General features: G+C 48.0%; 1 protein-coding gene across 1 annotated transcript in view; it reads left to right on the top strand.

The window, feature by feature from the left end:
* PTDSS1 (phosphatidylserine synthase 1) overlaps window positions 1-20,320 on the top strand; it is a 62,465-nt gene extending 42,145 nt beyond the window's left edge. Inside the window, exons 9-13 of the mRNA XM_024572098.4 lie at window positions 2,112-2,177; window positions 10,547-10,646; window positions 16,404-16,472; window positions 17,204-17,273; window positions 19,385-20,320. Of these exons, the coding sequence (XP_024427866.1) occupies window positions 2,112-2,177; window positions 10,547-10,646; window positions 16,404-16,472; window positions 17,204-17,273; window positions 19,385-19,494 (415 nt within the window). The 3' untranslated portion in view covers window positions 19,495-20,320. The remainder of the gene's footprint in view (window positions 1-2,111; window positions 2,178-10,546; window positions 10,647-16,403; window positions 16,473-17,203; window positions 17,274-19,384) is intronic.
* Window positions 20,321-20,617: the final 297 nt, after the last annotated feature.

Here is a 20,617-nt window from a genome sequence, read left to right as displayed (position 1 = left end):
TAATATAATATTTGGGATATATATCCCCATATGCTGAATTGAACAAACCGAAGAAGACGTAGCTGAATCCTGTGGTGTTAGACCAGAAATTCCATTTCTTCTTTCTGTTTTGAACTAAACAGGAAGGTAGCAGTTGGCAAGCTGGCAGCCCTTTGACACCTTATAGGCCAGTGATCTGGTGAAGTAGTTATCTTACATGCTGCTTTCCATTTGCTAGATCGGAGCCTCCCTCCCTTATTTAAAATTTAATTTAATTTAATTTGAGGCTCACAATTATTTTCAGGAAAGACTAGCAGCAGTTTCTTCATAAAATTAGGAGCAGTTAACAAAGTCAATAATCAGGGAAAGAAATGTCTTGTAAAACAGAATAGCAAATCACGCCTGATTTATCATGAAATTTCAATATTGTTAAACATTTCAAGATAAAACTTAGAGGCTAAAAATCCAGTATTTTGACTTTTTTGAGAGCTCTTCAGAATTTTTGCCAAGTGCTATGGATTTCCACATGATTTTTTGTTTGTTTGTTTAGAAATTAGTGCTTTATTTCTTATGTCACTTGGAGCCAGTTTCTGCAGAAGGAGATTAACGCTCCAGTTAGCAGATGGAGAAACAGCTTACAGGCACCAGTGTGAATTATACCCTCCTTGTCTGCATTTCCTTCCTTTTTGGTTAGACTTTCATATGAATCTGCTTTGAGAAAATATTTGCACGAACCTTCTTTTAATCTGATAGACGAAGTGCAGTATAAGGGGATGGATGCATTAGACCACAGGCGGCAAACGCAAGGCCCGTGGGCCAAATCCAGCCCTCCACCTTGTTTTATCTGGCCGGCACCTTGTGTCTGCCTGGTGGCCGTGCCGAGCTCTTGCTTAACCGTTAAGGAGTAGTTACACTTATACAGTCTAAAATGACATTCAGCCCTTTGAAGGCAACTGTGAGGCTAATGTGGCCCCCAGAGAAAATGAGTTTGATACCCCTGCATTAGCGGGTAAAGCAGCTGAACTGGTAAAAGCGAATTAGGTAACTAAAATGCGAAGTTAGAGGAAAACCTGAATTTATCACTGGAATTCTTCACTGGGTTCTTTAGGGTGAGGAGGTGATAGTTCATGGATGAGCTTTTGGTATAAGTGAACCCCTGAAATCTAATGCAAAATGTTGTGTGTGTTTTTTATGCCTTTATCACGGCTTTTATCAAATCCCCAAAGGAGTCTGTGATCCCAAAAAGATCAACTGCTGGTTCGGATGCAACTTCTGAAGGGATGGAGACTCCAAGCCTGTGCCATCCTGCACGGCAGCCACTCACCGCCTGCGGGTGTGAGCGCCGGCCTGTGGTGGGTCCACACTGGCATGTGCTGCAGTGCAAAGTACTCGCCAGGGTTTGGAGACGTACAAAAACAATATGAACTACTTCTCTGTGATGCGTTCAATATATTGGGTTAGATAACGTATTACAAAAATGAAGTTTACCTCTTCCTTTTTACTTTTCTAACGTGACTACTGGAAAATTTAAATTGCCTTTGTAGACTGTATTGTGTTTCTGTTGGGTAGATGCCTCTATGAGCCTTTCAGCTCTGTGTCATTGCCTCTTCCTTTTTGATCTTGTCAGTAACATTCAAAGTCGTTGGCATTTGGTAACAGCAAGGTGTAGGCAGGGTCCCATTCCAGTTTCTGAGAGAGAGAGAGAACGTGAACAATTTTTTTTTTTTTGGCCTGGTTACCCATCAGCAACCTTTGTCCTGGGGAGAGCCAGGGGAGACAGTTAATGACGGTGTAGGTGACTCAGGAATCACCCATAGAGGGAGACGGAAGTACCCACTGGAGTTGCTTTGGCTTTGGGAGCTTGTCCCTGAACCAAGACCTCCTTTGCCAATAACCTGGCTCTTTAAACCATGCTCCTCTCCCTCCCACCCAGCCTGAACTCCTAACCTCTTTCAGGAATGTTTCAACAGGCTCCAGCTTCCTAGCCCCTTGAGTAGAAGTAGACCAGGCACCCCGAGTACGTGGAACGAGGCTGGACATTTTGTACATGCGTTCTGTCTCAGTAATTTAACTCCATACTGACTTGTTGGTCTTACAGAAGCTCTCAGTGAATTCCACCTTTGTCTTTTCAGACAGTACTATGCCTACCTCACCGACACTCAGTGCAAACGCGTGGGAACACAGTGCTGGGTGTTCGGGTAAGTATCTCTTATTGTGGAGGTTTCAAAAACACTTAAGCCTTTAAATTTCTTTGATTATTTCTTAATCCTGTGTTCAGTGCCTTTCAATGCAATTTTCGTATGAGGGCTTGCTGATGTTTTTATATGGCTTTTTTTTTTTTTTTAAACCTTAGGTCTTTTTATTCTCAGAAGGTAAAGTACAAAACATAGTGAATTAGATAATTACCTTATACTGCCCTTTAATTTAAGGTAGATTAATAGCTCCAATTTTGATTTTTCCAAATGCTTAATAGCTTTGTATTTTTTCTTTTATTTTTTACATTGATTTTGTTTTATTTCTAAATTATAGTTTACATTAGTTTCAGCTGTATAACATAGTGGTTAGATATTTATGTAATTTGTGAAGTGATACCCCTGATAAGTCTAGTACCCACCTCGCCCCGAACATAGTTGTTACAGTGTTGTTGACTGTATTCCCTGTGCTGTGCTTCACATCCTCACGACTCCCTTGCAACTGCTCATCGGTACTTCTCAAGTCCTTCACCTTTTACACCCCCTCCCCCAACATCCCTCCCATCTGGCAGTCATCCGTTTGTTCTCTATACCTGTGAGTCTGTTTCTGTTTTGTTTGTTCATTTATTTTGCTCTTTAGATTCCACGTATAAGTGAAATCATGTATTTATCTTTCTCTATCTGACTTACTTCACTTAGCATAGTACCTTCTAGGTCCCTCCATGTTGTCACAAATGTTGAGATTTCATTCTTTTTTAAGGCCAGGTAATATTTCATTGTATGTATGTATCACATATTCTTTATCCACTCATCTGTTGATGGGCGCTCAGGTTGCTTCCATACCTTGGCTATTGTAGATAATGCTGCAAAGAACCTAGAGATATGTGGTTTTTTTTTTTTAATTAGTGTTTTGGGTTTCTTCAGACATATCCCAGAGGTAGAATTATTGGGTCACGTGATACTTCTATTTATACTTTGTTGAGGAAATTCCATACTGTTTTCCACAGTGGCTGCACCATTCTGCATTCCCACCAACAGTGCACTAGGGTTTTTTTTTCTCCACATCCTCTCCAGCACTTATTGTTTGTTGATTTATTGATAATAGTCTATGGCTTTCATTTTTAACATTACCTTTTCTGATTTAAGTTTAGAATAGCTGATTGGCAAATTATAGAAAGAGGGTATAAAAACTACTTTTAGAAAAATATTAAGAAATCAAAAGACATCTCCCACCTAGAACTCTCATACCTTATGAAATAAATTAGATACAAAATGGGTTGTTTTGGTTTCCCCTGAATTTGATGATGAGTTTGGGAGATCATTTTCTGATGGGCTTACCCACATTTTATGTTACTTTCACATCAAAAAGACTGCAAAGCAGTTGCTTGATATAAGCTAAGATATAATTTTATTGTACCAAAGAGAATTATCACTTGTTATGGATACAAATGCTGTATCTGATTTACAATAATTTAAGTGATGAAAGAAACCAGCCACAGGTTATCTAATTTATACCCCCACCATGTGAAATGTGAGAACGTCTCTGGTATGCCAGTTAAGTGGTCTTTCTTTCTTTCTTTAGAGAGTGGAAGGGAGGGAGAAAGAGAGGGAGACAAACATCTATATGCAAGAGATACATTGATCGGTTGCCTCTTGCACGCCCCCAGCCGGGGAACCTGGCCCCCCTAACCCAGGCATGTGCCCTGACTGGGAATTGAACCTTTTGATTCACAGGATGGCACTCAGTCCACTGAGCCACACCAGCCAGGGCAGCCAGTTAAGTGGTTCTTAAACACCATTAACAATTTACAATGCTATTTAGCATTTGAAGTTCTAGGGCAGGGGTGTCAAACTCATTTTCACCAGGGGCCACATCAACCTCACTGTTGCCTTCAAAGGGCCGAATGTAGTTTTAGGACTGTCTAAATGTAACTATTCCTTAACAGTTAAGTGAGGGCTCAGAGCTGCCGCTGGGTAGAAACAAGGTGCTGGGCCGGATTCAGATTCAGCCCCAGGGCCTTGCGTTTGCCACCTGTGTTCTAGAGACATCCCGCAAATCTTTACATGGAGTTAAGTCCCTTAGGTAGCCTAGATTGAAGACCTATTCTGTGTTCTAACTTGAGTATGAAAGCATGTATTTTATGAAAACCTGTATTGGAAAAATTACTACTTTCAACAGATTTTTGAAGAGTATAACATTTTTCCAATTAAAATGTAGTACATGTACATTGATAAACAATTTACAAAAGAAACTAAAGATCATCCAAAGAAATCGTTCATTTAGAGTTCATTGCTGCTAACACTGCAGGGTTATTCCTTCCAAGTATTTGTGTGTGTGTGTGTGTGTGTGTGTGTCCACCTCCCACAGTTTGAGGGGTTACTCCAGTTAGATTGAGGCCAGTCCCCCCCTTGCCTGAAGACAAAGGGCCATTGTCATTTGTTTCTCATAAATTCGGTGATCTAAGCAGATTTTCCTAACTAAGGTGATTTCAGCTGAAAGGGAGATAAGGTAGATTAGATTTCTGTTGCGTAGTGATCTGTCCCGGGAAAGAATTTCCACCCTACCAGATTGCTAGCGTGCAGGCAGGCCCTGTGAAGGCACGGTTGTGCAGTCTCAGAAAGGAGGCCGGGGGGGGGGGGGGGGGGGGGGGGGGGGGGGGGGGGGGGGCTTTGCTTCCTGTCTTCGCTTGTTGTTTTACCAAGGAGGTGTTCTTTCCTGCATCTGAGCGCTTTGCCACCTGCCTGTTCTTTCCACACCCATTTTTCTCTTCGTTTTTAAAAGTTCTTGTCAAGGTCTTACCTTAGCTGTGGAGTGGGTGTATTTTCACAGAACTGTATCTGTTTACCTGTTGAGAAAAAGGAGGTGCAGAGCAGAGAGAGGTAGTGTTACAGCGCAGTGTCTTTCTAATCAGGCAGCTAAAAGAGAAACCCCGTCCGTGGTGGGGAGCAATGGCAGAGATAAAGTAGGCCAGAGTGGCAGGAAACGCAGCTGCAGAGAGCTGCGCCTCGTTGGGAAGTGATAAAGTGAAATGCAAAGAGGAGATCGTTTGTCTAGTTTAGTATGTTTATGGAGAATTGAGAACTCCCAGTGTAGTGATATCGAGATTAATGAATCTCAAGACCTCGTGGGCCATGCTGAAAAAGAACAGAGCCCTCTTCATAAATCACACCCGCACGTCTGTCTGGGTGCGTGCACCAGAGCTGCCTCTGTGCCTCCACACGGTACGGTCAGCTGGAGGGGTGACGGGAGGCCTGAGCCTCCGTGAGTCCCTGGCCCGGTTTCCCTGAATGTGTGCCCCCCTGGGCTACCCCTCCCCTCTGCTGTACCATCACTCCCCCTCGCTGTTCTCCTCCTCCTGTCAAAACAGCAAACGTTTAAGTGTCTAATTTCCTTTAATAACTAGTAGCTGATTTATAGCTTTTTTTAAAACTAATTTTGGAATAATTTCAGGCTTTAGCAGGGTGTGGCGATGTGGGGAAACTGTAGGAGTGCCTCATATAGTGACATGTGGATTCTGCCTTTGGGGTGGTGGGGGAGGGGTAAGGTCAAACAGGACCTCTGGACGCTCCTTACCCACAGGTCCACATCTTTTTCTCCTGAAGAAAGTACTTTTCTGTAAATGTTATACCCTCACAAAGTCTGTATTACTCACTGATGTAACTAAATACAGGCTTAGAACGTGGTCTCCTACAGTTGTGCCAGAGAGCTGAGCTTGTAAGCCCGTTAGGCTTCAATGTGCTGTGCCCAGTACAGATAGGACTGCGTCCAGCTGGGGAATGGGTACCCTCCAGGGAGAGGGCAACAGTGTGGAAAAAGTTGGCTGCTTCTTTTTGTAGAAATTCCATTACTTCAGCTCTGTGAGAGTATTAGGGCTGGCCCCATGGGAACAGATTCCCCCCACCTAGTGTGTGCTAGATCTTCATCATTTCTGCCTACTACACCCTCGTTATAATTGAGCTTCTGAGCCTGAGAAAAAGAGAGTTAGCCTGGCTTAGAAAGAAAAGCTGTTGGTTACATGGACCTGGAAGGAAGGTGTCCAACCTCGGCTTTAGAAGGACTGAGCAGCCACTTTTCCCCTTCCTGAAAGTTCCTGGGTTGGGTAAGCGTGGACGGGGCCGTCCTGGGGGCCGCCTTCCCACGTGTTACCCAACCCCGCTGGTGCCCGTCACCATGAATTTCAGCCTTTGCCGCTCTGCTGCCTCGTCCTCTCTCAGGTCAGCTGCTCAGGTCAGCTCCAGAGCAGCAGGCCCTCTCTCCACCACCTCTCTCTTGCCAGCCCCGCAGTGTCTGCCGTCTCACAACTGTTGTCTTCCTGCTGCAGCAGCTGCCCGGGCTGGCTCCCACTTTTCTCTTTCTGCTCAGTGTCCTCTGCTGGCTTCCCATTCCATTCCCTCACCCGTGTACAATGTCGTATAATTGTGCTATTCTTCCAGGCTTTTTTTTTTTTTTTTTTTTTTTTAAGGACAGACAGGAAGCACAGGCTGCATCCAGGGTGAGGGTGTGTGCTGAGGACAACTATAGGAGGCGTCATCTGACTCTTGACCCTTCCCAGCACTACCAGCCACCACCTTCTTCCTGGTGACCTTGGTTTCACAGCCCCTCCTCCCATCCTGGCCTTCCTTCCAGTCCACACACATCTGTGTCAGGCCCTCGGCACTCACACTGCTGGGGTCGCTTCCCTTTCCCAGCACCTTCCCCTTCGTCCCATCCTCCTCACCATTGGTCCTCCTTTCTCCTGCTTCTCCCCGACAGCCCCAACCCTGGGACAACAGGTTTTTTTTTTTTAGCAGCTGAATCCCTTTCCTCGAATGACATCTTGTCCCAACCCCTAACACACGTGAGAACCAGTGAGCAGAACTGTGCGGGGTGTCCCACCCGGGATGCTTTGCCCTCTTCTCATCCTGCCCTCCCTGCCCCACTCAGGGAGGTCAGGATGTTCCAGGAGCACAGCTGAAAGTTTTCTATCTAGTAGGGCCCCACTCAGCTACTACTTCCTCTAAAAAGACACATTTACTCACCCTAATCGAAACTGGGCCCACTCCGGAACACTTCTGGCCTCCTGTGTGATGGTGAAATAGTTGCGTCACGTTACACGTCCCTCGTCCCCACTGTCGGAGGGTCACCTCCTGGCTGACCGGAGAGTGGCTCGCCCGCACCCGGAGCAGCTTCGGGGAAGTGTTGGTGAGATGCTGGTAGGCTGTGGCAGCCTCGGAATCCAGCAGCAGATCCCGTTGGCAAACCAGAAGCCTCCTCCGCTCGTACCCCGAGCTTACATGCACTGAGCCTGGAGCTTTCGTGCCCAGGTTTCTGTAATAACCCTGCGTGCTTCTTGTTCTGAGCACTGAGGAACGCCTTACCCTGACTCCACATGAAAGACTTCATTTCCATCCTGTCTGTAAACAGCAGGCTTTTCCAAAGAGGGGGAGCTGGGAGTGTGAGTCAGCTGACCAGCCTCACCCTCCAGGCAGAAACATCTCAGGCAACCCAAAATTTTATTTGCCTTCAAACCTTGTGAATTCAAGATGAAAAAGGCCACAGATGTCAAAGGGAGTAGGAGCCCAGGTTGAATTTCGTCAAACCACAATTTGGCCACTGAGCTCAGTTTGGTAAGGATCAGAGAGATTGCAGTTTGCCCTGAGTTCAGGGAGCACCCCTCTCACCCCCACCCATGGAGGGGCAAGATGGTGGTGCTGTCTCAGCTGACAGGCTCCCACCAGGCCCAAGCCTTGGCCTCAGCCCTAGGGTACCAGCCTTTTGCCACTCGTACAAAAGTAAAGTTAACCTTCCAAAGGGATGTTGTTCATTAGGAGTTCCCTGGGGGCAGTGGCTGGTGGTTAAAGAGCCCGTGTGATTGTCAGGTTAGTGCCCCCCAGTCCCCGCCACTTCCCACGTCTCCACAGCTACTCCCAGGTCCTCTGCCTGCGTTAGAAGCCTCCTCACCATTAGTGCTTAGTTCAGCCACCAGATGGGCCATATCGAAATGTAAATTGAATCATGTTAAACCCTCTGCTCCAAACCTTCCAAGGGGGCCTGGCTCCCTCAGACTAAAAGCCAAGCAACAGGGAGGCCCTCAAGACCCATGTTACTCTATGACTCAACTCTGCCACTTCCCCGCCAGGCCCCCTCACTGCCCCAACTCCCCACCCAGTCTTTGCTCAGCGGTCACCTCATTGAGACGGCCACATGCACAGACAGTGGCTTAGCTAAGATTGCTTAGCAATAGGAGCAAAGCACATCCTGAAGTTGCTGACCAAAAAGTTCTGGTCTTAAGAACAAACTTCAGGTCATCATGAAGTCAGCTGGGTAGGTCCTGACCAACATTTTCTTAAGGTGAAAATAGAAAAATGTGAGTAAGGGAACAAAAAGATTCTGTGAGTCTTTTGTTTCAGTGTGTGGTGTGTATACAGGGTCACAGAAAAAAGTGTGTTTCTTGTCGTGGGTCTCAGATCACAGAAGTTTGAGAAATACAGCTTCTAGTCTGCTGGTCACATGCTTTTGAAAGGTGACCGACTCCGGAGTTCAGTATCTAGAAATCTCTCCAGATAAACACTGGGAGTTCTGTCTAAGGGCAGATAGGCACTTGCTTCCTGGGCTTAGCACTTTCCACTGGAGTTCTTCGAGAAGTCCCAGCTAAACATTCTTTTTCTGTTAACTCACCCTTTCCCTCACTGTGCAGCCTGGAAGTAACCAGAGTTTAGCTGCCATCTAGTGTCGGCTCACAGTCTAGGCCTCAGGATCTCTGGGAACCTCAGGCGTGTGCTTGAAAGCCTCCGTAGTACCTCAGCTAGAAGGCAGCTTTGCTGGGGCAGTCTTCGCAGATTCAGGCCAGCCACTCCCAGACCTGCTTTGGTTGGAGCGAGGGGGAAGACAGCCCCAAATTCTAAAGATACATTAAGGAGATTTCCTGTTTTGCTGAAGTGATTCTGGTTCCAGGCACCCAGTTGCTTAGAGCCATGCATACTTTTGATGACGGCAGTATCTGCTGGGGGGTGGGGGACCCAGGCCTTCTGGGCCCCTTCTTTCCTGTCGGAGAGTGTCTGCGCAAGTGCATCGGTCCCTGCCTGCAGATTCCGCCGCAAACCAGGCGCACTGTGTCTGAATCAGAATGTTTTCTTAAGCAGTCTTTGGGATCGGCCACAAGCTGGGTCACCCTCACCTCATCCGTTCTTGCCTTAAGTCCTGAACCTTAATAAAGATTTGGTTTTTAGATTCGTAAGTGAAAATGTAAAACATACGAGTGGCTTTTTCTTGGTGTTTTAATTAAAGAGTAAGTCATGAAGTTTTTTATATTTAACAAAATTGCTTACAGATCAAGAGAGGACAGAAAGTTTTGTCAGCAAATATAGAGGATGTTGAATCTGAAATTCTTTGAAGGCTGGGAGGAAATGTGATTGCTGCCTTCCAGTTAATGGAAAGACTCACTTGGCCGGCTCAGACTCACCTTGTGTGACCATGGAGGGCAGAGTTAGGACCCGCAGGTAGAGGGGGGCAGAGACCAGCCTGAGACAAGGGAAAACTTCCCAACAGCCAGGGATTGAGCAGCAGAATAAGCCACCTACAAAAGTAGTGAGTTTCCTGTCCTTGAGAGGGTTCCAACAGGTGGTGGCTGTCCGCCCAGGTGGTAACAGGCTCTGAGTTAGAGGATAGTGGGTGCTTCTGGCTACGAAAACCTATGAGCTGAGATGTCAGTCTTGGAGGGAAGGAAGAAGTAAAAAAAATATTTTATTACACTCTAACTGGTGTAGCTCAGTGGATTTAGCAGGCGCTTTGAACCAGAGGGTCGCCGGTTCAATTCCCAGTCAGGGCACATGCCGGGTTGCAGGCCAGGTCCCTGGTAGGGGGCACGTGAGAGGCAACCACACATTGATATTTCTCTCCCTCTCTTTCCCCTTCCCTTCCCCTCTCTCCGAAAATAAATAAATAAAATCTTTAAAAAACTACTTTATGATGTCTGGAGAGGGGTAAACCGCAAAGGGTTTTTGTGGCAGTGAAACTGTATGATCTGTAAGCGTAGATACACGTCATTATGCATTTGTTTAAACCCATTTAATGCACAGTATCGAGAGTGAAACCAAAGCCTCTAAAAATTAAAAGAGGAGTGACAGTAAAATAAACTTTTAATTACATACGTATTTATTTATTTATTTACACATACTCACATACTCGGCCCTTGAACAACAGGGGCACGAGGGGCACCAACCCCGTGAAGTCACAGATTTGCATATGACTTCTGACTCCCCCCAGTGGGTAGAAGAACAGTGTCATTTTGGAGGGCACTAATTGAACTTTTCAATGTAATAATGCATATTTCTGGTAATGTATGTGCTGTGATCATCTGAATTAGTATTTAACCTCTTGTTCTTTGTTTAACTAGGGTCATTGGTTTCCTGGAAGCCATTGTTTGCATAAAATTTGGACAAGATCTCTTCTCTAAAACCCAAATACTCTATGTTATACTCTGGCTTCTTTGCGTGGTAAGTCATTACTTTTTTACCCAAAGGGTTAAACTCCCCCTGGTGTGTTTAAAAAAAAATAATAAAACACACGAAAAGACTCTGTTGTGCACCACGGTTCCTTAGAAATTCGCAGACAGGACACTCTATTTGTAATAACCTGAGAATGGTTGCCATTCTGTAGTTTAAGAATAAACACGCAGCCATGGGAAATGGAGAAGCTGAAGAACGTATACACATGACCCATGGGTATGAACAATTCCTTCAGGGAGCGGGGGTGGCAGGGTGGAGGGGGACAGAGGGGGAAAAATCAGGACAACTATAATAGCATAATCAATAAAATATAATTGAAAAAAAAGAATAAGCACATAAAACCACATGGCATCTGAAATGGGCCACCTTCACGCTTCCGGTCAGAAGCCCTCAGCAGGTGCGTTTATTTCCCTTTCAGGGATTCACCTTCACATGCTGAGAGTTTCAGGCCTGCCAGGAGGTGACAAGGACAGTTATAGAGCGCCCGTGACATACACGTCACCGTACAAGCACTTACGTACAAGATGACAGACTGTAGTTTATAGCCATGTGAGTTGGTTTTGAAGGTAATCAGACCGTGCAGTTTCTGCCCCGCCGGCCCGCCTGCTAGGCCAGGCCTGTGTGGGGGGAGCTTCCTCCCTGAAGGGCAGAGCGCTGGGGCCTCCAGCTCCGCAGTCCAGGGACCTTCCCTCCCCTTGACGATGAAGTGAGGTCTTGCCTAGCTTACCCATTCTGTGACTGCCCTCCTTAATCTAGTTGTTTTCTTATTTGGGAGAAAAGCCTTATTTCACATTTAAGCTTAGCGTTCTTACTGACTTTGTCCAGAAAAGTAATCTGAGCTTTCTTTATAAATATTGAAAATGTCTCATATATTTGGAAGTAGATAGATGACCCCTCATGTACCCATTACCCAGTTTCAGCAATTACCAACTTGTGCCAGTCTTGTTTCCTTCTATTTTCTACTCACTGTCTTCACCCTGAATTATTTTGAAACAGATCCACCTGCAATATTTCGAGATGTATCTCTAAAAGAAGATAAAATTGATTTTTTTGTTTAATGCAACCACCATACCATTATCACATCTGAAAAAGAATTAATAATAATTCCTTAACACTATCAAATGTCTAATGTTCAAATCACTAACATGTTTTAAAATTTTCTATTTTTTTTAGTTTGTTTGAAACAATATTTTTCAGTTTGTTTGAAACAATACCCACTTTCTACAATTGTTGGCGTGCCTTTTAAGTCTCTTTTAGTTTATAATTTCCATCTATCTCTAGCTCTCTCACCTTTGCAATCTATTTGTTGAAGAAACCAGTTCTTTTGTCCTGTAGATTTTCTCACAGTGTGGATTGACTGATTCCATCCTATACTGTAATGTAACAGATTTCTTTGTATTTTCTGTAAATCGGTAGCTGTGTCTAGAGGCTTAATCAGATTCAAGTCTACTTTTTTTTCTTTTGACAGGACTAAACTTTCTATTTTTAAAGTGTTTTTTATTGCTTTCCATGGTATCTATTTTTAGGGTTACTTGTGAGAAACCCTCACTGTGCCAGGGTGCCTTGGGCCTGTTCTCCCTGTTTTATCTTGAACAACAAAAGGGAATAATGATTTCCTTTGTACCGAAACTCCAGAGTTCATGCTTGAGTGTCTTTTCTCTGCCCCCGTGGGACTGGGCATCAGGATTGATTAGGGAGGTGTGTGACATGTGCCTGGAAATTTTAACAAGCACTGGTCACCTTGCTGCCTCTGGCTTGTGTACCTCAGGTGTGTGAACTGTAGCATGACCTACAGCCCTCACCTGGGACACAGTTAGAGGCCAAGCCGGGGTTGAGAACAGGCTGGGGCTGGAGAGCAGGACTTGGAAGACGAGCAGGATCCTCCAGTGGGTATAATCAATTTCAAGTGCCGTGGAGGGGGCCTGGCCGGATGATGAGCCCATGGGCTGCAATGGTTGGGGCCTCCACTGCCTGGCACAGTTACCAGTTAGGGGGCGAGAATGCAAACAAGGTCCTCGTGCTTCTCTGTGTTTGCGGCCTTTGTCAGAGATCAAGCTTGATCTCAACCTCCGGAGCGAGGCGAACATGACGCAGTAGAGCAGTGTTAAGTTACGGAGCCATGCCTCCCACGTTACTCAGAGGAACAGACCCGCTAATTACCCCGTTGCTTGGTAAGAGAACATATCCGGGATTTTAGATTAACGTGGGAGCAAAGACCCGAATGCGGGTAAACAAGCCTCTCCAGTGGCGGTTGTCGGTTTTGGTAAATTTGGAGGCACGTTACTGCGATGTGGAGGCCAGCCCCGTGTTCCGCCCTCACTGCTGCCACAGCCTTGGCCTTCATCCTACATACTTTTCTTTTTCTCCTCCCCCCCTTTCTTTAAACAAAGTCTGTACAATCACTGTTTTAAATTTAGTGCTTGACATTTTAAGTGAGTACTTGCCTAGATTTCCACAGGTGTGATTGCAAACCCCAAATTACAAGCTTTTGTCTCCTGGGACAAGTGTGAAATGGGCCTTTTGTACCCAGGTGAAGTGGTATGCTTGGCAGTCACAGCAGGCCCTTTGTGTGGTGATTGTGATGATAAGCTCACCTCCAGCCAGTGTCAGCCTGTCCCCTGCATAGCTGTTCACCCTGCTGCCCCCACGCCTGCCCTCTGCTGGGAGGAATTCAAATGACAGCCCAGCCCGGAGTGCTCCCATTGGTCTTCCTGAAGTGACCTTTCTCTGGCCGGCCTCCCCACCCCCAACACACAGCCAATGACCCGTCAGCAGAGGTGGGAACCATCCTCCTTAACCTCCCCGTCCTTGAGAAACCTAGGATAGCCTGTTTTGCTCCTTGTAAAGGATGTAACACACACCTAGGTAAGCGCTGCAAATCCTCTTTCCCGTTCTTTCCAAGCCGTGAAGGTGGCACATGTAGTGGGTGGTGTGTGTTAGGAATCCGAGCAGGTACTAAAGTATGGTAAAGATCAGAACTGGTTTTTATTTTATTTTACTTTATTTTGATGTATTCATTCATTACCTAATTTGGGGGTGGGGGTGGGGATATGAGCTTCTTTTTAAAAAAACCTCTGATCTATAGACGGATGCCAGTTTGCATATGGCTTTAATGTAAAATGCACTAGTATTACTGTACAGCCACGTGGGGTTCTGCTGCCTGCTGCCAGTAAACTCCAGAGGCAGAAGTTTGGTGAAAAAGGAGAGGTGTTGTTTATTTAAAAGCTATACAATTTTGGAAGAATAATGGGCTTCTGCCTCAACACTTACTTCCTTTAAAACACCCAGAACTGCCCTGGCTGGTGTGGTTCGGTAGATTGAGGGCCAGCCTGTGGACCAAGGGTTGCTGGTTTGACTCCAGGTTGGGGCACATGCCTGGGTTGCAGTAGTGTCCCTAGTTGGGGGCATGCAAGGTGCAACCACACATCGATGTTTCTCTCCCTTTTCCCCTCCCTTCCCGTCTCTCTAAATATGAATCAATAAAATATTTTTTAAAAGACACACAAAGGCAAATAACTTCCCCCCCACTTGCCAACTTAGTTCAAGGATGTACCTGGAAGCCCTTCTCCCATTTAAAAAAATAAACCGTCCTTTGGGAAATACAGGTGGCTTAGCTTGTTCCCAGTTACAGTTTGGCTCCAGGCATCTTTTGGAGTCTTTGCTCCAAGGTAACCATTTTTGGGCAAGCTGCCCTTTTCCTCTGGCTGGGCTTTCCAGTGCCCACTCCCCGCCACCCCCGCACTTGTGTTCCATCCCTCAGGCCCACGCTTGCCCCGGCAGAGCAGGGCCGTGCAGCACAGTGGGCCACTGCTTTTCGTGCAGGAGAGGCACAGGGCTTGGCCCCTGGCCACGCAGTCTCCAGGGCCTGCCAGGCAGCAACGCTTTGGTCCCCAGACCTGGCAAGGGGAGCAGAAAGAGAGCTTCCGCATCTCTCTGCTTTTAAAGTCGGTCCAAAAACCCATGTGCAATGGAGGCATTCAGCTTGTCAGCAATTTGAGGCTTACGTCCACCACGCTCATCAGCTGGCATGGCATCTTTGCGCAGGCCAGGCCGGGCTGTCACCGGGGTGTCACCGTTTTCACGCTCGGCAGCTGGGTTATGGGGGCATCTGCTGGCGCTGTGCTGGCTCCTTACCATTGCCTGTGGGCATGGAAAGGCTGTCACTCGGTTTCAGTTGCCATTTCAATGGCACTTCCTGACCCCTCCCAGGGGTCCCTCTAGGCTAGGGAGTGCAGGCTCTTGCGCTGCTTCTTGGGTTCGGGCCAGACCCCTCTGTTACATGGGCGGCCCTGCGTGTTTCATGTTCTCTCCACCATGCTGCTCTTCCTGCTTCATTGGTACGGAGGGAGGAGGCCAGTTGGGACACTCAGGCTCTTCTTTTTGGACACTTAAGATGACTCTGTGTCCCCAACAGACACTTGGTAAAGATCACTAACTTAAAGGAACTGGGCCAGAGCTAAACTAGTGCAGAGTTCCCAGCCCCAGCCTGTCCCGCACTGTGGCTCCTCCTCCAGGCCAGGGCCTGGGATGCTGGCTATTGGCTGGTCCCGGGATGCTTTTCATTCTCTGGGGCTTAGTTGGGCGTAAAGTCAACATCTGCCTTGTCAGCCATCCCCAAACCTCATATCCAGGGATATCGGTGGGCCTGTGTTCTGGCTCCGGTTCTGCCATATCCTGGCTGTGTGTCCTTGACAGGGCCATTTTCACTCCTCTCCTGTGGTCTGTGTGGCGACCCTTTAAGATCTAAAGTTACGATTCTTAGGAAGAATCTGGTGTAAATGGGTTCCTAAAGCAAGGCAATCTGAGGAAAGGAGTGGTAGAACCCGGCCGTCGTTTCGTTCCGGCTGGTCCACCTGCAGCCAGAAAGGGGAGGCTGCGGGGGACCCCAAGGGCTTGGCCAGGAGCCACCTGTCCTGCGCTCATTTCCTGCTCAGTCAGAAGCTTCTACCCGACTTTGGTGTTTGACCATTTTTAGACTTAGGGGTCTTGTGGGAGCTATTCTTCCCTTCACTTAGAGCATCATTTAGGGTGGGGTGCAGGGTGGGTGGGGATGCTGGGGAGAAGTAGAGGTTATCGATCATCCCTGCCTCTGGGTCCCCCTGGACCACTCCCTTCTCCTTTCACTGACGGGTCTACAAGATGTATTTATTTTCTGATTAGTTTCCTGAACTGGGGTCAGGGTGGGGCCATGAGACTACGACGCAGTAAAAAGGCCGTGGGGAGCAGGGGCAGCAGTGTCCTGCCATGTTGCGCCACCGACACAGTGGGCGTTTGTCCCAAACGCCCTCCAGACTGAATGAAACGGCTTTTTTGTTCAGAAATCCTCCTCTCCTCCAAAGCTGACACATGGAGCCCTTGCACCTCTCCCCAGTGATGGAGGGGAGAGGATGGGCCACACAACCAGAAATACAGTAGAGACGCCTGCGTGTCCTTCTGAGCAGAACCGGCGAAGCCGATCAGAAAATGCATCCCCCTTATCCCTCATCTAAGCATGTTTGCGTTCTAGTAGCAGCGCACTAGTAACCGCTCTGATAACTCTCCTTGTCAGAAGCTCTGGGAGATGCTCCCCACTCCTCTCCTGGGGTTCATCGCTGGCACATCCAGCTGTTTTGTAACTGGCATCCTGGTAGAGGTGGCAGAAACACATCTTGCCATCTTGTGTGAGTCCCCATTGGAGCCCACGAGTCCTGGGGAAGGGAGCTTGTGCACCATCGCTTACACAGTGTGCCCGTTTCTCCCTTCCAGGCTTTCACCACCTTCCTGTGTCTGTACGGCATGGTGTGGTACGCAGAGCACTGTGGTCACCGAGAAAAGGTACAGGAGGGGGCAGCGGCCGTCTGTGCGTTTCGCGTAATCCTGTCCGGCTGGGGGTGTTAGTGCAGAGTGTGTTCACGTGTGAATACAGCATGGCCCGCGCGTAATAGCTGGGCTCCAGTCTTGCCATGTGGAAACTTACCCAGTTCAAGACTTCGTTCCCTCAGTGGCTGTCTGTACTTGTAACTGCCCCGTTCCTTATGTTAGTGTATTTATCCGCCTTTTGTAAGAGGTTTAAAATTTAATTATTTGTTTAAAAAAATCGTTGGGTCAGCCATGGACCAGTGTGGGGGAGGCTGACCTATTCCCGGCCCTTCTGCTTTGTGCAGGCCTCTCCCGTGCCCCAGCTCAGGGCTTCCGTCACATGCCTGCCCTGTCCCCTGGGCACACACGTGGACTGAAGTAGAGAACAGTGTGTGGGCTTAAAACGCTAAAGCAGTCTTGTCAGCCGTAATGTTTTAAAATAAGAATAACATCTTTCGTCCTTTATTCATACCTTGAGTCTAAGGAACTAATGGTAGTTTCTAGATTTATTTTGCATCACCTGGGAAATAACCTTGGTTTCATAGCTGAGAAACGTAAGCAGGTGGAGGTTCTGTCACTTGGTGGCGGTGGTCCCAAGCCCCCAGAGGCAGGGACAGAGCATCTCACTTGTCTGCTGCCTCTCCCCCATCCCTCCGCCCGCCAGGGAGTGCTTCAGACTCCGTCACTGAGCCTGTCTCTCTTCCTAGACCTACTCCGAGTGTGAAGATGGCACCTACAGCCCAGACATTTCCTGGCCTCACGGGAAAGGCACAAAAGGTATCTCTTTCTTGCCCACTGTTTAAAACTTGACTGGGTCCTACCCTTCCCAAAGCCCAGTAAGGAGATTTCAGAATCGACCTTTCTCCTCTGAGTGTTGATAACTGTGTGCCCTGAAGGGTCTCAAACCCACTCCTCATGTGCCTCCTGTTACTTATTCAGAAACGTGGAAAGTGCTCGCAGGCTCTGCCCAAGAAACTTCTTCAGAAGAGGCACCACATGGTTCTGCCCTCTCTGAGGCAGGAAGTTGTTACAGGCCCCGCCTGTCTCCAGCCAGCTGATGGGAGTGCTCTTCCTGTTGGCTGTTATCCTGAGTGAAGACAGGAAGGAAGGGTTGTGTGCCAGGAGGAAAAGCCTTTGGAAAGAGGCAGATCCATTTATCGCCTTTATCCAGGAGGCAGGCCAGTTTAAGAGGGATTTCAATGGTATAGCTGGGCTCTCCCATTGGCCTCTCTCCAAGGAGCATTTTGGAAAGATTTCGGACCACCTGATTGTTTTAAAGAATTAGGCACCTGGAATAATGACACTGAGGAGGCCCCAGTGGACAGCCATTCCCTGCCAGCTCTTAGGAGCAGACTGGAAGGCGTGGCTGAAGGGAGAGCATAGAGAATGCGAGGGGCCGAGCTCTGCAGCTCACAGGATTGCTCAGGGGACGGTGGGCCTGGGTGGAGGAAAGCGCTGCCGTCCTGGTCGCTCTCCTGAGCTCTTCTGTGGTCGCGCTTCTTAGGGTTCTGCCTTGGGAAGACGCTGCCGTACACTCTGCTGTGTTGCCACTCACCCTTTTCCAGGTGGTTTCTGCTGAATCAAGCAGCTGTCCAGCAACCTGTTTTGGAATGTTGATAGAAGTGGGCAGAGGGGTTCCCCAGACCTCCATGATTCACAGGCAGGCCCTTGCAGATCAGTCCATGGTGCTTCCAGGCACTTCTCCATTGCAAAGGCTAAAAGAAGCAAGCAGTGGTAGATGCACATTTCAGTGAAAAGTAGGTAGAATAGGAAAGAAAGGAAGGAAAGGAGGCGTGGAGGAGGGAGGGAAAGAAGGAAGGGAGGAATGAATCTTCAGAGTGGTAAAAGTGTCTCTTTTACCACTAAGCCCAGTGGTAAGCCTAGTGCCACTTACAGTACAGACCAAACCCTCAGAACTGTTTTTACATGGCTGTCTTAAGAGGAGGTTTCCCCTGGGATTGGAGTTGGGGCTGAGCCTGGGGACAGACAACCTGTTGGCTTGGCTGCTGGGCCAGGGGTTGGCCACGTACCTAACCTAAGAGCAGGGCCCACCCAGTGCCTGGAGTTTGCGGACCTCCCAAGCCTTACACATCTGTAACTGGAGCACGGGCCTTCTGTCAACTCCCCTGGCCCCACCCTCCACCTGGCCATGGCCGGCTGATTGCTCAGTTCTCTGCTGGGGTGGAAGTCATTCTCTGAGCTCTCAAACAAATCATACAGTGTGACAAGGGATGTCCCTGTAGACTGTGAGCATCTTGAGAGCGTGAACATCTTCGTAGTGTGGCTCCAGCACCTTCCATCAAAGTGGCCTCCAGATCAAAGGATAGAGGTCACATGATATCTTTACGTTTCTAAAGTCAGGAATCTCATCCAGTGCAGAGATGTGGAAACCCTGGTGTGTGGCACATCAAGGAATGGAAACCTAGGTACTGCATTCTGTGGGTGGGAGGTAGACTTGACACCCATGTGGTTTAGGATTTCATTGTTCCTCCCTTGTGCTGATTTCATTTGTACTCTCACTTCTGGTTCCCATCAGCATGCCCACGATTCACCCTACACATAGTGCAAGTATAAGAATTCTGCAGGACCTCCGCCCGCCCACCCTCCCCACAGCCCCACCCACCCTCCCCACAGCCCCACCATGCCAGCCCCCAGACTTTGTGAGCCTTGCATTCCCAGGATCCAGCAGTGGTTCGGCACTCCAGGTTCCCTGCCTTGCCTTAATTTGTAAGTGCAGCCACTAGGTGGAGCACAAGTATCAGTGGAAGAGCCTGAACTTTACCCACAGGCCTAGTGCAGCTGGGCAGGGAGAGCTACAAATCAGAATGAGCCCGGGAACCGCACAGCCCATGGGGATGGTGACAGCCTGTTGTGATTCCTTTGGCCAGGTTCTGAAGACAGCCCACCCAAGCATCCAGGCAACAACGAAAGCCATTCTTCCAGAAGAAGGAATCGACATTCCAAGTCGAAAGTCACCAACGGAGTTGGAAAGAAATGAAAGACCCTGGTTAATCAAAGATGTTCCAGAGAGTGCCTAGAACTGAGAGGGAAGTGGAATCATTTGGACCTCCCTGCTAGGAGGTCAAAAAGTACAGCGCAAACAGGAAGAGGAGAGGGGACTTTGGGGGGGGGTGTCATTATTTGAGAGTGTAAGTCTTGTTTCCCACAGACACGGCCACATCAGGCAGACCGCTGCGTGGGGTCCTTCGCCAGTGTGGGGTCTCTTCACATCAGCGCTTGGCCTGCGGTCACTAGTAGCAAGCAGTACAGTGTGTTTGAGGGAAAGGGGAGCTATTTACTCACAGTTGCCGAGAGCAGCTTTGTGCTTGCAAGTATTGTGGGTACAGGTTAACCATCTTCATTCAGACATGGCATCAACCGCACAGTTAATGGACTGGTCGTCAGTTTTATTATTATTTTTTTAATGAATCTGCCTTTTCATTTGATTGGTTTACATTCAGGCCACTTTCTGTCTTTTATTTTGTTGTGACTTGTTTTTAAGTTAGGATTCTTTACCTTCAGAAGCAGTTGCTGAAATTGAACTGAGAGGGCTCTCCTCTGTCTTCTAGAAGAAGGAAAGGGAGAGCTTTCGTGTTACTCTTTAGCAAACCTCATCCCCCTTTTAGGACCTCAAACCCCACAGCAGGTGTAAGCCAGTCTGAGGAACGGTTAGCTACCCACACAGGGTCCTGGGCTGCGGAGCAGGACGTTTCTGGACCATTCCGATTGTCACTGTCCACCGACCCGCGTGCACAGAAGTGGACCTGCCCGAGAGGCAGCACGCACCGCGGCCTCTCCCGCAGCCGGTGCCTTGTACCTTTCGTTTGTTTCCCTCCCGTGGCGTGTTGCCGCCGTTGTCTCGTACCCCCGTGTGAGGTGCTGGTGAGTATTACCTTTCATCCATGCCGTGCTCTAGAGTGTCTGCCCTGATAGTTCATCACCTCCGACGCTCCCTGTTTTAAATAAAACCATTCACGTGAAAGCCTGTCAAAGATCTGTCTCTGCACAGTGCTCATTTCTCCGCCTCATACTGGCACTTCCCGCTGTTTGTCAGCAGTCACCGTTTTCCGAGTGACTAGCGTAACGTGACTGTGTATGTGTTTTATGTAGGAAGAAGAAAG

This window comes from Desmodus rotundus, chromosome 8, assembly GCF_022682495.2.
Source record: "Desmodus rotundus isolate HL8 chromosome 8, HLdesRot8A.1, whole genome shotgun sequence".
In the NCBI taxonomy this organism is placed as follows: Eukaryota; Metazoa; Chordata; class Mammalia; order Chiroptera; family Phyllostomidae; genus Desmodus; species Desmodus rotundus.
Note: the sequence above shows the minus strand (reverse complement) of the source record. Positions and strands in the feature narration are given on the sequence as shown.